Source organism: Empidonax traillii, unplaced genomic scaffold (assembly GCF_003031625.1).
Source record: "Empidonax traillii isolate 1590-97213 ecotype Southwest subspecies unplaced genomic scaffold, ASM303162v1 scaffold48:size2401408, whole genome shotgun sequence".
Taxonomy (NCBI): Eukaryota; Metazoa; Chordata; class Aves; order Passeriformes; family Tyrannidae; genus Empidonax; species Empidonax traillii.
The window spans coordinates 586372-608225 of record NW_020955241.1 but is presented as its reverse complement, the minus strand read 5'-3'; the positions used below and the strand labels follow the sequence as shown (position 1 = coordinate 608225).

At 37.7% G+C, this 21854-nt stretch overlaps 1 protein-coding gene across 2 annotated transcripts in view; it reads left to right on the top strand.

Moving 5' to 3' along the window:
* TENT4A (terminal nucleotidyltransferase 4A) overlaps positions 1–17261 on the top strand; it is a 58574-nt gene extending 41313 nt beyond the window's left edge. The window contains exons 11-12 of one of the 2 annotated variants that reach the window (XM_027878949.1): positions 5306–5452; positions 15028–17261. In XM_027878949.1, coding sequence (XP_027734750.1) covers positions 5306–5452; positions 15028–15204 — 324 coding nt within the window. In that variant the 3' untranslated portion in view covers positions 15205–17261. Of the gene's footprint in view, positions 1–5305; positions 5453–15024 lie in introns of both variants that reach the window. The other variant, XM_027878948.1, reaches the window with a different exon arrangement.
* Positions 17262–21854: the final 4593 nt, after the last annotated feature.

Below are 21854 nucleotides of genomic sequence, written 5' to 3'. Positions count from 1 at the left end.
AACATTCTGCCCCATGAAAAAAACCCACAGAGATACCTAAGCCATTTTAGGATGGAAGAAAACCTAAATTTAGTGTTTAGAATCTAGTATGATGTATGTTCACCTTGCATAATGAATCCTGTAATTTAGTGCATATCTTGAAAATCAAACTTGAAATATTGCTATATCGTTAACAGTACAGACCAGATGAAAGCCTGTGAAATGAAGGTATTGGGGTAAAAAAGGAAATGTAAAATTACACACTTCTGTGGTGTTTGTTTTTTTTTTTTTTTTTTTTTGAAGATGACTTATCTGAAATATAGTGAGTATTGATAAAACATGGAATAAGCTCACAGTCAGGCCTGGCAGGATATAATGAGGTGAGGTTAAAGGGTTATTGTGCTTGTATTTAATCTTGGTAGATACTAATTAGATTACATTTTTAGTTGTTGTTCTGTCAAATGAACACTAATGCTTTTCGAGGATACGTATTTTTCAGTTTGCTTGTGTATCCTATATCTGTTCTTTCACCTTTCCCCTTCTGTAATCAAGATGACCAAGATATTTTCCTTTTGCAATGAAAGGCAGAAAAATCAACCAATTTCATCTTAACTTGAGACATTTATAAGCTGGTCAATGGAAATGGTGCAACTGTAATGATTCAAATTAGCTCTTGTCTATTACCTTGTGACCTCCCATGGAAGTAGAAATGTTTTTCATCTCAATTCTACCTTATTTACACCATAGTTGAAGTTGTGGCTCCACCTACCAAGATACAGCACAGAACGTGAAAGATAGGAGATGAGGGTGGGGGGTGATCATGAAATCGCCTTGGAAGCATGGTTGTTTATAAAGCAGAGTTAAGTCCTTTGGGGCTAAAAGCATTCAACTGAGAGCATCCATTCAAGTTCTGCTTCTGCGCGCGGCCCCGAAGTGTGAAATTTTGAAGTCCTCTGGTGTTGCTTTATGTTCAAAGGAGTGTGGTTTAACGCTTTCACTAAGCCAATCGACTAGTTACATGTACTTGCTACCAAAGTTCCATTCGTTAGCTGCTCCTGCTTTTCTGCACTGGTGCTCACCTAATCCTATGGTGAGCTGATTCAGAAGGTGAAGCTAATAAGGGGATTACTGTTTCTGTGGTTTACCTCTGTGTAATTGTGCTGGATGATAATGCAGGCATGATGGAGAAGGCCAGAATGAGAAAAGAGGCAAAAGGAGTAGGACTGGCAGCAGTTATCTGTTAAATCACTATAATTGTTAGAAAGGAGAGGAGCATATGAAAAACCCTGTGTAGTGTAAAATGTTAACTATAAACCCAATTTTTCTCACAGTTTCCAGTTCTTTGAAAGCAAAGATGGAACACAATTCTTATTGAAGTGGTCATTGTTCTCTCACAGCTTCCAGCTTGTATGGGAAAGAGAAGAAATATTGCTCAATCAGTGGAAGAAATTTCGAGAATGGAAACAATAAGAGTCTTTTTGCCAAGACCTCTGTAGTTCATTCTTGGAAAGAGGGGTGTAAAAACCCAAATCTATCACAGTAGCAAGATACTTGCATTCTATTGTTTAAGTTTTTATTTCTGAATACTCACTTCCAGGATAGACTCTTTTCCACTGGGCTAAAACTTTAACAGACTGGGATCATTAATTGATCTTAGGCGCTCCAGCTTTAAAAGAGCCTACTGCCTTAGAAATTGAACGCTTAAAAATGGTAGCTATTGTTTAAGAAGTTTCAACTTACTACATCATGAAACAAAGCAGGAGGCACAACTTGTTCATCATACATTTAGGCTGATGTAAAGGAAGCTTATGAGTATAATTGGCACATGAAATTCATGGAAACTGAACTTGTTGGATGCTTGTACTAATATACTTCCCCTTGCATCTTTGGCCTTGAGTTAAGAGAATTGAAATAAACTCTTATGGCCAGACCTAGTTAGTAAGGTTTTGGCAAGTAAATATTCCTTTGCTGTTGAGGTCCTGGGATGTTTTTTAATGAGATGCATTTCGCAGAACAGAAAAGGGATTTTTTTTTTTTGTTCTCTTCTTATATAAGGAAGTCTGGATTGTAAGATGGCTTCAGTTCTTTATCTTTAGCATGACTACAGTGTTTCACTGTTTCTGTCTATGCAGATGCATTACTATGATCAGTAACCCTTGAGTTTCCATACTTTAGTCTTTCCAAAAATAAAATAAATTAGAGTCCTCAGTAATCAAGGCTGTGAATAGTAGAAACCTTCCTTCTGGGTACTATGTTCTTACTCAGAAAGTTAAAACTGGTTTAAAGAATATATTTTGAAATGGAAATTTCCCAATAGGAAAAACCTATATCTGCATCTCTTTAGACGATATTTTCCTTGCAGGATGAGATACTCTGAATGATAGGCATTCAGAGTAGTACCATTCAAGAGATCAGGAACTGAACTTGGCTCTTAGTGCAGTCATTGTAGCTTTATCCCCAGATTATTTGCTAAAATTGAGGGGTGTTACCCCTTTATTTTACATTTATCTTTTATAGTGTGATCTGTGGCCCTTACCTTAGTAATGGTCAGAGCTTTTCTATCATGTACCTAAAGTGTTGATAGTATATATTTACTTGTACATCTTCTGAACTTCTGTAGTGCTTCAAGTTTGCCTGTTATACTTAAGAATCTGGTCCAAAAGATCAAGAAAGACTTAATCCCTCAGTTTTGACAGTGCTTATGGAAAATCAGATTTGTTCATATTGGGCTCAGTTTTCTGATCACTGAGGTTAACCTTTCAGTTTGATTAAAAAGGGCTGCTCTTCACAAAAGGGTTTAGATGGTGTTGAGAAGTTAGTATATCAACTCTATACGTTAATCCTATCAGCAGTCAAAGATCGCCTCAGGAGAGAGAGACAATCTGCTTGTATGAGATGTGTATCAGTAAATAACATTGAGGCAGAAGAAAATAGCTGTTACAAAATAACCATAAAACAAAACAAGGTTCCTTGTGGTGAAATTTATCTAGTCTCAATTAAATGATATGACTCCCTTTTCTCTTCCATATGCTGCTCCTTCCTGACTGGAGTTAACTTTTTGTTGCACAAAAACCCCTTAGAAATCTCGTAAATGAGAAGTGTCACAACTGGGTTTGGTATGTCAAACTTCAGGAGTCTAACTGTATCCAAACAGAAGAGAGAATTCTTTGAGTGGAGGCATTAAAATTGTTCTCTGGTCAGGTTTGTGAAGGTTGGATTGCAGAAGATAATGCATTGGTTTGGAGAGATAGGAAGATCCCTTTTTCTCTCCCATCTGCTAGCTCATGGTTACTTGTGAGCATGCTAGAACTCTGTTTAAACATGACTACCCTTTCATTACTTATCTTCCTTCTTCTAAGTTTTTTATTAATTCCATGACCAACAGTGTCCAAAGAAACTTCATCGCCGTGGAGACCTTAGCCTGTTCCTGTGGCTGATACTGTAGGATTGGGCAAAGGAGAAAAATTTCATCTAATCTAGGCATGTGCATATAACCAAGCTTAATATTTTGGTCAGTGATACAGGATATAGTTTCCCATTATGATGATCATATTTATTAAACAGTGAACATCTGATCTCATAAATAAGACTTAATTTTCTGCACATACTCTTGTTACCAGTATGATCTGTCTCTAGTGAATTCATGCTATGACCTCTATGATGCAGTTATCTGAAACTGCTTCACAAAGGCTTACTGTAACTTTCACCACCAGTTGAATTAGCAGGAGAGCGGCTCCTTTCTTTCTAGAACTTTTATTTTTTAGAAAGCACAACTTTGTATGTACCAATGAAAGACTGATTGTTCTAACAGTTGAGTTTTATTGAGGACTATTTGTACTGGGACTGTTCACTTCTGCTGGGATGAAAATTTTGGTTTGTAGTAGTTCATTGCTTAGGCTACTCAGTATTTACAACTGTCTCTCTTAAATGACCTTCTCCTTCCCCAAGAAAAGCTTTAAAATATTTTCTTGTTTCTGCTCCTGAACAGCCTATTCTCCAACTGAAGAATCTAATTTAGAAAACAAGGTCATGTGAGGGCAAGTAGTAGTGCTGGAGATCTGTTTAAATATGTGAAGAGTCTTTGCTTCCAGGCAATTAATCTTCAGAGAAAGAGCAATAGAATATTTCAGTAATTGTTTTGACAGTAAAGATCTGTGAAGATGTGAGGCAGTAATGTCTCTTAATATGGTAACTCCAAAACTACTAATTGGCCAAGCCCCATCTCTTCCTGTACTTTGAACCAGATGACTGAGAATGGAAAAAACACGAGTGGTTTGGGATAAAGAGTAGGTTTTTCCATTGTTTTTAAGTTCAGAATGCTTTGGAGTTAAGAATATGGTAAAAAGCAGCAGTAAAATGTAGGGAAAGCTACTTTTGCCACTATGTTATAGCTGAAAAATAAGTTTTGCAAGATCTGTGTTCAAAGTTGTTTCAAAAGGCTGTAGCTGACTTTCCAACTTCCTCAACTTACAAAGTAATTGGTCCTTTAAGACCTGAGGCAATGGGGTGTTTTCAGACTTTAATTCCTATAAACCCCTAAATCTGTGCTTGCTTCTTTGCTTGTTATCTGTTAAGTGCTCCAGGCATACTGTATTTTAACATCACCTGTATGTCTGATTATGGTGCATCTGAAATTGCTGGTGATCATGCTGGAAGGAGAAGGAATAGTAATCAGTCATACCAGTTCCATTACAGTATCTTTCCTGTAATCCTGCATCTGTCTTGCATCCCCTGAAGAATTATCAGTTTTCAGATGGAAAGTGAGGGTAATAGAACTTCTTTCTCATGAGCAGTGGAGTGCCTGACTGGTGAACATATATGAGTCTTGACTGGCAGACCATCTCCTCGTTTCTTGGTAGGTGGAGCCCTAACTTTGCTGTTGCTGGGTAGAATGGGAGAAGACTGTAACAATTACAGTAACTTAGAGATAAGGACTGAACTGTCATGACACTTGGAATTCTAGCCCTTCTATAGCTTAGTGTTGCTGTTCTTGTTCTGGTTTTTTTCCCAGCCTTAGTTCCCATGTTTTAGTTTGAATTTGATAGATACATAACTTTGGCTTTAGATTGGGCTGACTGAACTGACCTGTGATTGCCATAGACCTGTTGACATTGTCTCCTTAATGTAGGTTCGATTAAACGTTTGCTAGATGTGTAAAATAAACAATGTGCTGGTTTGCATTTTACTTTTTTACAATTGAAAAAAATAATTACATTTTACAGTATTCACGTGAGTTGATATTTGGGTGCATTTTCACATGCATAGTCTGTATATACTGTACTTTCTGTAAAGTTGCTTTTCTTTTCCCCTTTTTCTCTGCCAAAAGGAATCAGATACACCACCTTGCACAGCTCCTAATGTTTACCAGTTAAGTCTTCAAGCACCGACTCAGCTTTTGGCCAGTTTACCACCCACATTGCCTATGCCAAGTGGTAAACCTACGGGAACCTTGATAATGGCCACCAGTAATCAGGTATGAGCCAGCTACACGGAGCAACTCTTTCCTGAGAAAGGGATCAAATCGGAAGTGTAGATCATTTGTGCTGTGCTGTCAGTCTAAGAAGCTCTGAAGATAACCTTCGTGTAGCCTGGGCTAAGCTTCGTGTAACCATAAAAGTACTTAGCTGCTGTATCAGAAGTGCGGGGAGAAGAGTGGGCGGGAAAAGGTTTGGTGTTTGAATTCCATCTCGCGTATAAGAGCCCTTCCACAACATTGACACATAGGACTAAGTGAAAGAGAGAGCGTCAGATGTCTTGACTCTTGAAGTTGTATTTGAGAGTCCTGGTGCTCAGCTAGTGGGATATTTGCAGATCTTTAGGCTGTTTAAGTTCCTCTTCTTCAGTGAGAAACTTCATGTAGGTGGTATAGCTGTAAGCTTGTTTTTGAATCTGAAGAAAACGACTGACCTTTCCAGGCTTGTTTGGTTGTCTTGATTTTGAATTGTTAGAACAGATCCGGTTACACTTATAACTTTCTGTAATGTGTTTTAAAGGTAGGGAACAGAAAATTAATTATGAGGAAGTCTACAAAAATTTTTACCAAAAAACTGAATGTGTGCATAAATGTGCTGGGAGGTGAATGTATTTTGGCTAATATAGCCATTATAGTACAAGGGAAAGAAAAATCATCAGGATCATCAGTTTTGGTTGGTTGTTTTTTTTAACGACCTCAGTACTTCTCATTATCTGCCAGAAAACATTCCTTCAGTCTTGGTTATTAAAACTATTAATATGCCTCACATGAAATTTAATGCCTATGATAACAAAACAGTGAGCTGATTTTTTTTTTAAAACCTAGTTTTGGTCAGGTTCTTAACAATGTTTTCCTTCTTTTCTGAGTCCTTCTATCAGAGTTCTTGAGAATCCAGGGCCAGGATATTTTCAATTTAATGACCTTGCCTTTTTTGTTTGATTCAGCACTTATCTGCATGGACCTTCACTGGTACACTCTCCTGTGTGTCCATGTCTCTGTTCCTGGGGAGCCCAGACCTGGGCCCGGCACTCCATGTGTCGCCTCACTTGTGCTGAGTAGAGGGCAAAAATGATCCTCCCTTAACCTGCCTTTGGTTTTAATCTAAGTGATTACACAGATTCCTCCCTTCCTTCCTCTTTTCCCTTCGTTCCCCTACTGTTCAGTCTTACCTAGGCAAAACCAGCTTAAATGCACAGGATATGTTCTGTTAGTGAGAAGCTAATAAAACAATATATTGCTATTCTAGTGTCTGCAATTGAGTATTTACTTGTTAATGTACAGTCTGAAACTTTTGACTTTTTTTTTAGAATAAAACTGGAGAGCTATTTTAAGTTAAACTTCATCTAAAATACAAACTTAGTCTAGATTATTTTCCTTAACAGCTCTGCTTTTCTGAAGAGGTACTCTGGAGTTTAGCTTCAAAATTACACAAAAATAAAATCCAATTTAAAGGCATTCAGTTGCTAGTACAAAACAAGTTGGCGTTCAGAATGTTTGTCAGTTTTGAAGAGGCAACACGTTGTATGAATTTTGGATCTCTGTTGGAATTTTGAGTCTTGGAAAACAACTGCTTTGTAGCACTTCTTTTGGCTTTCTGCTACTTGGCTGTCCTTTCCAATGATTAACTGTTCTTTTAGTAGTTTGTATAGTACTTACATGTTTAAAAGTGGGAATTCTTCTGTGGCTTTTGCTTGACAAAGATGTGCCTTTGAGAATCACATAAAATCAGAAGAATTTCTTGCTAACTTCAGTTCTTTTGGTAAAGATTATGACTGAGTCAGAAGTGGGATATTGTAGCTGTTCCACCCAGGATACTGCAAATGTCTTTTTTTCACTTGTACCTTTTAGACCGTGACTGTTCTAGATTAGGTTGATGGCTTTCCTTTTGCAGTTGATAAAACCTAAGACCATGCTAGTTTATAACTTCTAATGGACACATTCTACTTGCTCAGAGTTCTCCTGATGGATTTGAACATGTACAAGCCTTTTTTTAACAGCAAGCGATTCTTCATAGTCAAGAAGTTTTGAAAGGGATTCATTTGTCTGCATGGTGTATTCAGCTTTTTTCCTGGCAACCTCCTCCACCTCAGTTCTGCTTGGAAAGCTGTACCTAGATTTTGAGTGCAACCCTCAAAAGCAGGATGTGCCAATGTCAAGAGCACTGAATGTATTTTGAACAAATTACAGCCTTCTAGGCAAGTCTACTTCTGTTAAAGCTTCCTGATATTTTCTTTTTTACAACAAGCTCGGTGTGATTACCAATTCTGTGTGCATGCTACATAATTAATTGGAGAATTTCCAGGTAGTTCAGGGACTGATTGAGCTCCTGGCACAGGTCTGTGTGCTTTCAGGATCATCATCCATCATTTTTCTAAGGTAATCATTCTTCTACTCTGCTGAAAAGCAGCTTGAAATTTCACTTGGGAGAGCAGAACAGTTTATGAAGCAGTGCTGCCCACTGGAAATATGCAGAAAACAGATACTGACGTGCATGTCCAGATGAATGGAGGGGCAGAAATTGCTGGGTAACTTCCCATTCAGAGTAAAGGACTACTTTCCCTGTTGTTACTTTGAGATGAAGTAAGTTCAATTCACTCTGGATTGCAGGTTGCTAGGTCACCAATGAAGGCAGAAGAAACTTCCTTTTTCTTAGGTCTGAAGAACTCTTTCATTTAATTTTTAAGATGCTTTTCTTTTTTCCCTGAAGGATTGTCTTTTGCTTCCAAAGTATCTAAAGCCAGTAAGCACCAGTCCCTCTGCTGTACTGACTTGCTTCTAATGTATCTAAGACCCCTTAGATGAGTCAAAACCTTTTAGATGAGTAGTGTCTGGGAATGTGTTTGTTGCAAATTTCATAGCAGCATGCATTGGCTCAGTTGGGAAGCACAGGAAACAACTAGGAAATGAAACCTTAATGTCAGTGCTGATATACCAGTCAGAACTTATAAAAGACTTGCAGGAGTAGTTTTATTTTTCAGGTTCCTTTGTGTTTTGCAAGTAAGGCCAGACACTTAAACTTCAAACTGCTTGTTTATTCTGCTTTACAGGCACTTCTCTGGCTAAAATACTTTTGCTTCAGAGTTTGTCTTTATCCAGGACAATTGTTAATGCCGTTCCTTTGTCTCACTAGTAGTGCTGATCCTGCTAGTATCTCTGAAATGATTACTGAAAAGTTAGCAGCATTGAAAACAAAATTATATTTCTTTTAGATAAGTTCAAGCAGTTAAGGTTTGTAAAGACATTTTAATTCATGTCAGTGCTGAATTCTACCAAATGTTTCTAAGAAGGCAGGTGTCATCAACTAGCCAGATTTACAAACAAATATGCTGAATTCCTATAGTATAATGTGACACTTGAGAATTTTTAGTATGTTAGCTTCAATTTAAAAAAGACCTGATTTGTTCAATGGCTTTTTAAGCTGTTTAGGTACTGAAGGTTTCGTCATTCAATTAGATGATGTTTTTCTTATTTTTTATCTAGAGCACACTCATTTAGGGTGGAATAATTTTTTGGTGCCCCTGCATTTTCACAGGTGGGAGTTTACTACTGTCTACTTTGGTAATGGTTTTGACTCTAAACATCAGACTCCTATCTTCTGTATATGACAGAATGTTGTTTACTTCTTGATTTAATTCATGCAAAACTAGAAGTGGATGATGTTTTATTTCCTTTCCTAAAGAAAGGAGAAAGGGAAAAACTGCATCTGAGTTTGAGGTTGTTCAGCTGAAAACAGTACTCAAGATACTTTTCATCTTAGGTTGTCTGATATTTATATGGACGGCCTTTAAGCGGTGTTATCCTTCCATGTATGGAAACTGACTTAGCCTGACCAGACCCTGGATAAACTAATATGACTCAGCTTACAAACCAGAATGTTGAATTAAATGATCTCCAGAGGTCTCCATATAAATATCCAGTCTAGATGTTTATAGGACTATGTGAAAGTCTCTGGCCGCCTTGGTGGTTGCTTCGTAAGTGCTTTTTGAGTTGCAGGAAAGACAAAGTCTAAATAGTAGTTTCTTAGAAACATAAACTCACCATAAATGACAGACTTACTGAAACGTAGAAGTCATACCTTCTTTTTATTAGTGTAGTACTCTTTTATCTTCCAATGTCACTGTAATCAAATTTTTGCTCCTGAATTGAGATAGATTTGAATAATCACATATTCATTTTGTCTGCACAGTTTTTTACATGTACTGTATTGATATCAGCTCATCATCTGCAAGTGGTTTGCTCACTGTGATGCTTTTTTATTTGGAACAAAAAAGTTAAGTAGTCTCAGTGAGGTAAGATTTGTCTTTTAAGGTCTGAAATTGTCAGCTTTGTTTTCTTTAATGACAAGTATGCAGATAACACTTCATGGCCCATGTCACAACATCAGCAAAGTTGCAGTTTGAGTTCTGTCTCCTAGTAGCATTGTTTTCACTCTCACCCCTCACTTTTAAAACTTGACTGGTGACAAGATCAAAAAGGATATTTATTTTGCATGCCATTTTACTTTCTTTACTTAATGTGGTTCAGTATTTGCTGAGATAGTGGTAGTCTCTGCTGTCAGTCATTTTGGGACTAGGTCCTCCAATCTCTGAAATTCTAATTTATCTTTAACGTGCTCATACTAATGTTGTCTAACCTGTTGTGAAAGATGAAGAGAACCAAATACTTCCTATCGGGTAGTAGCTTTACCAATAGCCTGTAACAAAGTGAAGTAAGATACGAAGGATTGATATAACCTGCTCCCTTGTGGCTTGAATTTTTCCAATTCTCTTGTGTTGGAAGATAACATCTAAAACTTTTCTTGCTTTTGAGCTCTTCCTAGTCTCCTCTGTGGTTTTTATTTTTTGCTTCTCTCATGGTTAGCTCCATAAGATGCTGTTTTCCCTTTTTAATGGGTTTGAGCTCATTTTATGAATCTCTTCAGGACTCAAGGTCTTGTCAGTTGTAGTTGAAAGTAGCCAGCGGGTCCTCGAAAGAGGGGAAGTGTCTTTGATATTCACAGTGCTTTGGGCCTTATTTCCCCAGATTGCCTCTACTAAACAACTTCTGGAAGAACTTATTTTGCTATTGCTATACTTCAGTTTAGCAATCTAAACCGTTTGTAAGTCTTGTCAATTAAGAGTACACCCAAGTAGCTGAAGCAAATGTGTTATAGAATCCTGTTAACTAATGTAAAGTAAGGAGGCTTGGTTGGACCATTGCCTAATACTTGGCTTATTGCTCATGCAGTTATGACTAAAATGTTAGCTATGTCTTTGTCCATTGTTTCTCTGCAAAACAATGAATTTATTTCATAAAGAACAAGAAGTTAAGTTTTTTAGTGTATTTCCAGATGTTGTTTTGCTCAGAAAGTGGGAAAGTAAAGATAAATCCTGGAAAAAGGGTTCTTTATCTTATGGGAGGTTTTTTTGTTGGTTTGGTTTGGTTTTATTTTGTGGGGTTTTTTTTTGTTTTGCTTTGGCTTTTGGGGGGGGGTGGTTTTTTTTTTTTTTTACAAGCTTAAAAGGGAGAAATTAGAAATTCTGAAAATAACTTTGTGAAATATTTTAAGGGTGCATGTTAAGTTATTTAAGGGGATACTGAAATGTTAATGGTACATTAAAGTAGTTCTGAATAGTATGGTATTTCACATGAAACAATTTTGAGGTATATGAGTTTGATTACATTTCTGATCATCTGCAGACTAGATTCAGTTCTGGCCAGTAATCCTGTAGTCTTATCAACAAAGTAGTAAATAAGTGATCTTTCCAAACTGTTGTACCTTTTCTAAACCTTTCCTTTAGCTTTGTAAGTACTTACTATTTATTTTTGAGCACTATATATTATCTCTTTAAAAGAGATTATATTTCTCTGCTTCGGTCATTATATTTCTCTGTACAATCTTCCCAATATTTCTCTGCTTTTGTTAGAGATGCTGTCAGGCAAAAAACTCCTAAAGACTAAAACAGTTCAGAAGCCTGTTTATGTTTAGACTTCAGCTCTGTTATGTTACTTAAGTTATTTCAAAGACTAGGTGATTTCTTTTTGGCTATGAATTTTCTTTTTGAATAATGATACTCTTTGAATATCAGCAGTTTTGTATAGTAACTTCACCTGTAATTAAGAATAACATTTTGGTTTCCTTAGCAAATAATTACTTGGTATTTTCATTTCAACCAGATTTCTGTTGGCTGTAGTAAAGGCTAGGAACATCCTTCTCTTAGGGGTTTTTTGAGGCTTTTTGATGTGTGTGTTTAGTTTTTTCTGTTTTCTGTTAAGCTCTGGGCTATTTGATTGTATCTTTTTTTTTTCTTTTTTTTTTTTTTTTTCTGGAAACTTTAACCTGGTATATCATACAGAATTTCACCTCACTCCCACCCCCAAATACAAATTTGTTAGTTGGTTTTCCAGATCTAGCAGCTTATTCAACACAGCTGAAAACCAAATGAGGTCTGTCATTCAGTTGTTGAATCGTTAGTCCTGTGATGGGAGAGTATTCTATCAAGAGGAGTAGATCCAAAGGAGTCAAAATCTCCAAATTGAAGAATTGTGTGCACAAGAGAAGGATGTTTTATACAGCCTTTTGGGATTTCCAAAAAACATGAAATAAATTTCTTTTACCAGAGATCCTGAAAGCAGCTAAGTGAATGATGTGTTAACAATGAACTAATTGGAAGATGAGGAACAAGGATTCCATATTGGTAGTAAGTGGAGTTCACTGGGAAAGCCCTGCAGGAGGTTGTGCTACCTGATGTCTGAAAGGCAGTGGCAGAGTTTTCTGGTGTCTTAAGGGATGGCTGAGAAGGGATGCAGAAGGACCTTTCAAGGTGATGCATCGGGAAATACTTTAAACTTTGTAGAAAGTGGTAGACCCTGGGCTGACAGATTCTTGCACAGATGAGATCTTTATACTTTTGCAGAACAGTGTTTTGATAATGCTCTCTTGATTTCCTACTGAGAATGGGGTGTCAAGCCAAACTTCAGACATGTTTCAGAACAAAGAATAGAAATTAAAACATTGTGTAAAAATCCATGTACATCCATCATGAACAATGAGTTTAATTGTGCCTCTTACATTGAGGGGAAAGTTAAAATACAAATGGAAGCAAAATAGGGAAGGATGTTAGTGGTGGTCAAATACATGGAATTTTTTCTGCATCAAGAAAGACTGATTCTTCAACCTGAAGAAGAAAAAGAGGAAGTATGATGGAGGTCTCTAGTCATCAGCTGTATAAGAAAAAACGTAGAGAGCAGAATGACAAGAAATTAATTACTCCAAGGACTGAAAAATCATCTGACAGTAGGTTCAAATTAAATATGATGCTCATTTAAGCTGTGAAATGCCATAGCAACAGGACACAGGATGCTAAACACTTATGGTTTCAAAAATCTGAGCAAACTAGCAAATACTATTCAGCTGAGAACTAGTAAACATAAAGGCATCATGTCTCACTGAAGAGGTCCCTGAGCTAACTTCCTTACACGCTTGCTCTCAGCTGATGTGTCATAAGATAGATGGATTCAGATTCTGCTCTGATAGTTTGACAGTCTTTATCTTGATGGCCTAAAAATACAATGCAAAAACTTTATCACTAGCTAAAGTTCATGTTCGGGCTAAATTTAGTCATTCTTTGGAAGTTTGTTTACCTTTTGAACAAGTGAGGGATATGACTTCTTTTGGATATGGGTAGATAGCCTAATTAACATACTTGCCATGGTGCATGTCTGATCTTGTGATCACCTGCTTTTCTGCCTCCAGTTTTTTGGCTGAATCCTCAAATGGAGGATGAAGTCTTCAGATTTTTTTACATTTCCAGCTGAAGAGGGTGGATAGGCTTGCTGATGATTTGTACGCTCCTTGTTCCAAGTTTTCTTCTGGTTGTACAGTAGAAAAACTAAAGTTTTCCTCAATTTTTTAGCATATAGTTGAAAGTAACTAATGACTGTCTGCTTTTAGTGTTTTAACTGTTAAAGGATTACTTTTACTGTATTTTGACCTCATTTACAGTAAATGCTTATATATACTTGAGTCAGATGTACACTTACTGAACTAAAATACTTAATGCAAGACTGGGACAAGATGATGTGTTTGCTTGAAGAACTACTTGCCAAAAATATAAAACATTCTAAATTTTTTTTATTTTCATGTTGTTGACTTTCATAAATAGCTCCTAGTAGACATTTTTGCAACGTATGTCAATAAATAAGGTTTGGGAAGTTGTGTCTCCTATCAATGAGAAGTTCTCAACTTGCATTTCCTTCTTCTATTTATCCTTGAATTATTTTACCACTGGTAATCGGAGGGTACCACTTGCATGCCTGTCTTGGGAGTCTAGAAGTTGCATATTAAAGGTTGATTGGATTGATAAAACACACTGTACAAATTAAAAAACAGTTTAAGGGATCTTTGGCACCCTGCAGCTAACTGTAGTTATTCCTCAACACTAATCTTCAGCAGGTTATTTTTCTGGATCCTCAGTGTCTCTTCTAATTATAATTTGACGGTAAAATGTTGCTTATGGAATTATGCTTTCAATGACTGTTTTTGTTTTGTACACACAGTTGTAATGATGGCTTGGTGTTCTCCTTTCTACTCTAAACTTATTTGAAAATACAGATTATGAAATATCTGCAGCTACTTTAGTGTTCTAAGTAGTTGCCTCAGGTGTTTACTTTGTGTTCCTGTTTAACAACTTCTGTTTGGTTAGCTTTTGTTACAGGTAGTCACTTGTCTGTCATAAGTTATTGCTGTCAGACATCAGGAAAGGAGCTTGCTTTGACATAATTGGTTTTTTAGGAAGTCTGTTTCAGCTTCATCTTTTGAAACTTTTATCTATTTTAAGTATGTACTCATTAAACCAACTTACTGTGTGCTACTAAGCGATCAACAGCGATGTCTGTAGTACCTTGTAGTGTGGTAGATTTACCCAGGCTACTACTAGATCTTTTGGGCAGTTTCTGTTCTAGGTTGTTGGAGCTGCCACAAAGAAAGTGTCATGCTATATTTCTGATCATTTAATTGTTTTGTCTTGGTCTGCATGTGAGGTGCAGTCTAGGGTCTTTGTAGCCCTGTGATCAGACCAGTAGGATTTACAAGCTCCTTACATGCTGTACCTAGTTTACGTCTCTGAGTGAGATTATGGGTAGAGCAGACTTGTGCTTTGCACGCATCAGCTCATGTGATAAGGCCCTTACATGTATCCATGATGTTTCTGGAATTCTCACTGAGTGTCTCCTGTGCTCATGCTCAGATCCTCTGAAACAGACGCATCTGACACAATTAGTATTTAATGTGGAAGTTCTCTGTTTTTATAAGGGTGATGCACAGTGAGAGTATTTCATACTGAAATCCAAGGGTTTTAAGGATGCTTTGAAATCTCTACCATTTCATTTGCAGGACGTGTACTTCAGAAAACACTTACCAAGCTGTTAGTGCCGTTGGACTTGCACAGCTAAAATTAGACAAATACGAAAAGACCAGTTGCTTCAAGTATTTGGAGGAAGTGACATGTGTGTTGAGGAAATACACCTGTAATGTGTGCTTCATTTGTTGTTTGTATGCCTAAACTGAGTACTTTTTTTTTTTTTTTTTTTAGCAGCACAGTGGAATGAAGTTTTCCATGAAAGGAAATCATAACCAGGGCAACAGCTACAGCCCCGTCAGCAGTGGAGGCATGAGACAACCGGTTGGTAACCGAGGACACCACCAGTACAATCGTAATATATGGAGAAGAAAAAAACACAGAGACAGTTTGCCTATTAGTCTGAGCAGATAATGGCAGATGCCAAAATGACCTTCCCTGTTCAGACAAACTGAGTGAGTGCCACTCGACTTGAGGGATGGAGACCAGCGTCCAGCACATCGTTTTATTGGTGTTGCCAAATATCTGCAGCTGACTTCTTTGCATGTTTCTTTGTGTGGTGGTTCAATCCATCTTCAAGAAGTAGTTGTGCTTATCTGTGAAGCCTTATAAATGTGGAAGTTTGTTTTTCTGCCTTCCCACAGTGGTTCATTCAGTGCCGAAGCAGCTCTGACAATAGAACTGCAAGGACATTTACAAATGCTGTAGCTTTTTTGCTGTGGCTACATCTGTTCCTTTGTGGGTTCTGTTTTCTTTTATTTTGGAAGTGAAGGAAACTTCGGCCCCTTGGAATTTTTTTTTTTTTTTTTATTGCAGCAAATCGAGCTGGGAATTCATAAAAGTAAATTTGCTGCTCTCCTGTTTTTCTTTCAAAGTTCAGAATTTTTTGCTCTGTAACTATTGGAAGTATGATTTGTGCAATAACTTGGAATTTTTAACTTAATTTCATATTGTCACATAAGTTATATTTAAGGGGAAGAGGTTTTTTTAAGTTACAGATCCTTTCCCAGGTTGCATTATCTAAGTTGGGTTCATAGTTTTGGCAGGTTGTCTGAGCAGTGTTACAAACATGACATTTGGTAATATTTGAGGCTTCTTGATTCACAATGAAAGTGCGATTTGGCTTACAGTTTTAAGAAGGTATTAAGCTCCAAAGCATTTTGACTCTGTGTTTTTTAGCTCATTGTCTGGCCTCTATCAGTCGTCTTGCTCTGACCAATGAGTTTTAATTTTATTCCTTTAAATAGACAACAAATCCAGCATTTGTAGTACCGGAAGTAAAACTTGTGAGAGGGATGGGAAAAAGGTTGGTTCAAGTCCTGATGTGAAATTAAAAAGCTGTGAACTACATGCTTTGATGAATATTCATAACGTAACCTGTTAATGTTTGGGTTGAAACAACATTATTAAACAGAGGTACCCGGCTTAAGGAATGTGGAGAAAGGAAATATGTTGATTCCATTAAGGAATCTGTATGCAGATGCATTAGTTCTGTTAAGAGCAAATATAAAAAAAGTACTTCAGCTGCTCTAAGCATTACAAGAAGTATCTTTTAATGTGTTGCAGGAGAGCACAGCCCAGTGTTGTACACAGAATGAGTGGCTGGCACTTAACTTACAGATGCATACAGGTATACTATGCAAGTGTGTATTGCCATGACGAACACTGTCTTTAACTTTTTAAAAATGTACATCCTGCCTAACCCTGAGTTTTTAAAGCACCACAGTTGTCCTGGGAGTAGGTCACATCTCATGCCCTCTGACTTCCCTTTTTTTTAGTGAGAGTTCTTAAGCTATACAGAAAACTACAGATAAGTTATGTAAGTCCACTAGCAGAGGAAGCTGAAGAATCCTGTTAACAAGACATCTATATCTGTACACAGTATAGAAGGTTTTAAAACTGATATCTGAATATTGAAATGAGGTGTCAAGCATGAAGCTTTTTAATATGCTGTATGCCTTTGAAGCAGAAGTAGTTCATGTTATTACTGAATCTGTTGAACACAAGCAAGGGGAGAGAGGGCAACATTCCAAAGTAGAGTAGTGCATATGTTTGCAAAAAGTTTGTCTTAATGCTCCAGACTCATCACAATTAAAAAAATTAAGTTCTAAAAATTGTGAGCTGATTCATAAATAATATCTAAGGGCTGTTACATGAGCCTGTACTGCTTAGTCTTCACACACTAGCAATATTGAGCATAACTACATTAAAGAGCCTTCAGAGGCATTAGTTGGTGTCTTATACTAGCATCCATTTTTAAAGCAAAACTCATTTGAAAAGTGGTATCATGTAACACTTCAGTCATGGTGAACCAAATAAATTGGCCTGGCTATCACTGTGGTTATGTGCTACAGGTTTAAAAAATAATGTTTAAATTTTTTGTGTGGACAACTATGTGGAAGCTAAAATCGACATATTTTTATGTAAAGTTTTCTATTCTTTGATTTTTAATAAACTTTGGAGACCAGTCACTCTTCTATACTTTCTTTTTTGGGGGGGAGGAGGAGGAATTTCATGGATGAAGTAATACTTGACCTTATCCCATTCTTTGATGAACACTTTGATCATCTTTGATTATCTACTGAGCACCTTCAGAATGAGTTTGGAAGGTGGATGGGCACCCTCAGACATTGGTTATGTGTTTCTAGAGGGAGTGATGAGCATGGCTGTTGCTTTTGTAGTTGTGGATTTGATACGTTGATAGTAAAAAAGCAAAGTTGCTGGAGGTAGTTACCAACAGTGTTCTTAAGAGGAGATCAACTGACTGATCCTTTGGGATATCTTAACTTTAAATCTAACTGTTAGTTTCTTCCTGTAGTTTCTATATTACTTTCAAAATGTTTGTCTAGTTTTCAGCCTCATCAAAGATTGGTTGTGTCTTTTTTGTTGTTGTTGTTCTGTTAACCCTCTGAGAGGACTGAAATGTCAGTAACTGACTAATTGAAAACTTTAAAAAATGAGTCTTTGGAAGGAATTTGTGTAAATCTGTGAACTCTGAGAAAGGGAACTGAACTTTTTTTTAATAGACAGCAATGTAGGGTTAGGAATTATGAATCAGAGAGTTACTTGGTAAGTCTTAATGAGTATCTGCTGGAGAAAAGTAGAAAAGTGGTGGGAAGGGAAAATAATAAGAACTCAGTAGTAGCTGGGTGTAGTGGTTTAGTTTTTAGGCCCCACCGTTGGCCTCTTCCTGGATACCAGGTCGTAACTAAAGAAGTCTCATATCCCAGGTATTCCATCCTGTTTTTTCTTGTTGTCTTTTCTGTAAACATCAGTTCACCAGTGGGACATGGCTGACTGAGGGATATATAATCTCTTCAAACACAAAGATTAAGTGTAGCAGCATTTGTCTTGTCACTTCTGTTTCCCTGGGTTTTTCTTCCCTTTCTCTATCCAGATAATAATTTTGCTTTATTCCTGCCACAGATTCTGCCCAACTATTTATCCTTATTAGTAGTCAGCTTTTAATGCATTAGGACTCTCCTTTGAACCCTTGTGCTCTGATAACAATCTGAGATACCCACTTGATCTGTTTCCCAGCCCTACTGGCTATTTTGTACACTGCTGAGAGGCAAAACCAGCCATAGATTTTAGATGTGGGAGGAAGAGACTGCAAATTGAATGGAGGAACCAGGGAGTCCGTCAAAGAAAGAGCTCAGTTGTGGTCTATCCCTGTTGACAAGAAACGTCAGTGCTGGTGTTGCATTGAAACTTTTCACAGGGATGGAGTTACCAGCACTGAGGCAGGGTAAGAATACAGAAAGGTGACTACTGGTACAGTGCTTCTAGTTCAGCAGTGGTTATTTCCATGGGAATGGCCATGGGCATAGCAACAGTGTGTCAAAGAGTAGTGTTGAAATACAGCATACCTTCAAGCAGTGTGACCTCTTTATCATTTGTAGGTAAAAAGAAAAGCTCAAGTTTTGAGCTAACTCAGTGTAGATATGTGGAGAAGTAAATGTATCAGCTTCTGAGCTCTCAAGGACAAGAAGCCTTCTATTTGCTGGCTACTGCCAGTACAGTCTGGTTATAAACTGAGTAATAGCTGGACTAAGCCAAAGTTATGACCTGAATTCTCCAACTGAAAGACATGATAGAGCCATCGATTAGGTAGCTGGTCTTGTGCACTTAGACTGTTTTGATTGGGGTTTGAAGCATTTTGGAAAGTACATTTGGTGCCAGAAAGAAGGATCTGGGAAGTAACCTTAGAACAGAAGCCTGAAAAGAAACATCTTGTAAGTGAGGACAATGTGTAAAGAAAAATACCAGAGGATGCCCCATAACCTTTACTGATAGTGCCTTGGACTGGTAGCTGTGAGTACCTGTATGGTATGGAGGGACATGTTTTTTTTTTTTTTCTGCGTGACCTTCACACACCAGCAGCAAACCTCACTACCTGGAAGGGAGTTGAGACCTCAGCAAATGTAGTGCTTTGGGGGAGTCAGTGTATGAGTGTGTGAAATAATCAGCTTGGATAAAAGCTTTAGTCGTGTTGATTCGTACGTGAACCCCAATGTTCGAACCAGTATTAAACAACCACCCAGTACAGGTGGTTGTTTCATTTGCCTGTAACAAAAAATGGTGTCAGAATGACTAAACCTCAGGTTCACAGCCAGAAGGCTCTTACAGCTGACCTTTTCCAAATCATCTTCAAGTGGCCTTAGGCTTTCTTCTCAGCCAGGATATTAACTTGTATTAAATTTGGTTTGATCTTTTCTTCATTTCTTTTTCAGCACACCGCATGGGTTTTAGTCCTGGAATGCATTTTGGATGACAAAAGTCCTCCATTTGTTCTTGGCAGTAGGAAATCAGTTAAGGAAACCTATGGACAACTTGCAGGAGATTCTATTGGACAAAAGGTTTTTAACCAAGGATTCTTACCAGAAGATCAGCCATGTATTTCTGTTATAATTGCCTAAAGTCATGATCACAGGCTGCAGTTGTGTTTCAGTGGAAGGATGATAGAGATGGCTCTTGTTGGACATCTCTGTTCCCAAAACGTGCAAAATTGTTTGCTAAAGCGCTGGTCACGCAGTCCTTCTCAGTGTTATGCTACTGCAAAAGTTTTGGTGTAGAGCTGCCTATGACACAGCAGCCTTTCAGTTTCAAATCAATTTAAGGATTCTCCAGCCACTGTCTTTTTTCATAAGCCTTTTCTATTGGGGGGATTGTTGTCTGAGCATAAAAAGAAATTACGAATAGAGGGAAGAGCCCACATGCAGCAGATACTGTTGATATACACGTCTGTGCTTGTGATCAGGAAAATTTTCAGTGGTGTTACTTCTAATGACCTTTGTGCCACTGCCTCTCCTGCTAGGGTGGGTGCAAAGGACATTTCGTCTGATCTCAGTGATTTTCTGCTTATGCACCTTCTGCTGTGAATTCTTAGCTGTGCAGCAAGCTGTTTCCTGCTTTGGTAACTTAGGGGAGTTGAACAGTAGCTTGATTTACAGACTCGCTAAAACATGGCTTCCAAATAAATGCCTCAGTGACTCATTTTTAAATCTAAACCAAACAGGGTTGAGGAGTTCCTATAAGAGGAATTTGTGTGAGAGGATGAAAGTGGTGGTTAAACTGTGGTTAAACTGTGAAAGTGGAAGGCCTTAACCTCTGTGCTAAAAATACCAATTTTTATTAGTGAAAACTTTGGCAGTAATCCTCTTGGGGATGTTCTGTTGAGAAAATCTTTGTAAGAAATTTCCTTGCTTTTTGCTCCTCCTTTCCAGAGAAGATAAACTAAGTTTTCTAATGGGCTACATACATGACTTCAGGATTGCTATTGGATGCATCTGGCTAAATTGAGGAGCCAAAACGAGTAGGTGATATCTCACCCTTGTCAAGGGTTGCGTGTCTAGGTGATTGATAGGGATCACTTGAGTACCACTTACTGTGTAATTGTGGGTGAGATCATCAAATAATCTCTGTTCTCCCAGGGAAATTTCTTAGGAGACTGAGGAAGAGAAAGTAAGATTAATCTGTTAGTCATTCATACATGTGCACACAGTGTTCTGTGGATGAGCAGAGTTGCAGTTTCCAGCTGCAAGTGCAGGATTTGTTCTGCTGTCCTTAAAAGGCTTTCAAGGGGAGCCAAGTCAGCCCCTCTAATTAGGCAATGCTGCTACTTGTGCTTGGGAACAGGTCTCTGCAACAGTTTTGTGGTCTGTTCCTGATATGGCAGCAGAGCAAAATAACTTGCAATTTCCTCCCAGTCCTCTGTTGGAAAGGAATGGTCAGGGGATGTGAGGTTATCAGGTTTGCACACGCTGTTTGGTTGCGAGGGTTAGAAATCGTGAGTGATGAAGCACTGGATACAAATACTCTAGACTGGTAGTGAGTTTTCCATCCTTTGAAATTGTAAAACCTGGTGGGACAAGGCCCCAGGTAACCCACTCTAACTTGAAAGCCAGTCCAGCAGGACCAGGTGACCCCTGCAGAGTTTCTCCTCATTAAATTTTTCTATGATGCCACAAGAAAGAGTAAATATTTTTTATTTTACTTTATCTCTGTTGGGTTTATGAAGTGTTTTAATGGGGATATAAGTCAGACATGAATTGTTAATTTTTTTTTGTTTGTTTTGTCCTGCACTTGATAAAATATATCTGCAAATTCTAGGACCAAGAGGTTGGAAACAGGTAAGAACCTGTTTATTATTGACTTCTGAAGTTAAGAATCCTTGGAAATAAGTAGTCCCCAAGCATAAATAACTGATGAAGAAATAAAGAATGTTTTATACCTTTTCTCTATTATGATGATTATTCTTGATAACAATGTGTTCCCAGAGTTCAGTCAACTTGCATTTGCAGTGGTAACACAAGGAAGATTTATGGGAGTAGTGGTTTATGTAGGATATCAGCAAAATACTCCAAACTACTGTCCTTTACATTTTGCTCCCAGTAAGAGTTGCACAGATTCATCTTTTGATGAATTCAGACTTTTGATAATTAAAATTTGCTTGTTTGCCTTTATTCTGTAACACATAAGTAGGTAGATTACTTACCCTAATACTGCCTGAAAAGTACTAAACCAGTACTGATGGAGCTGAAAGCATCATGAAAAGGATTTTC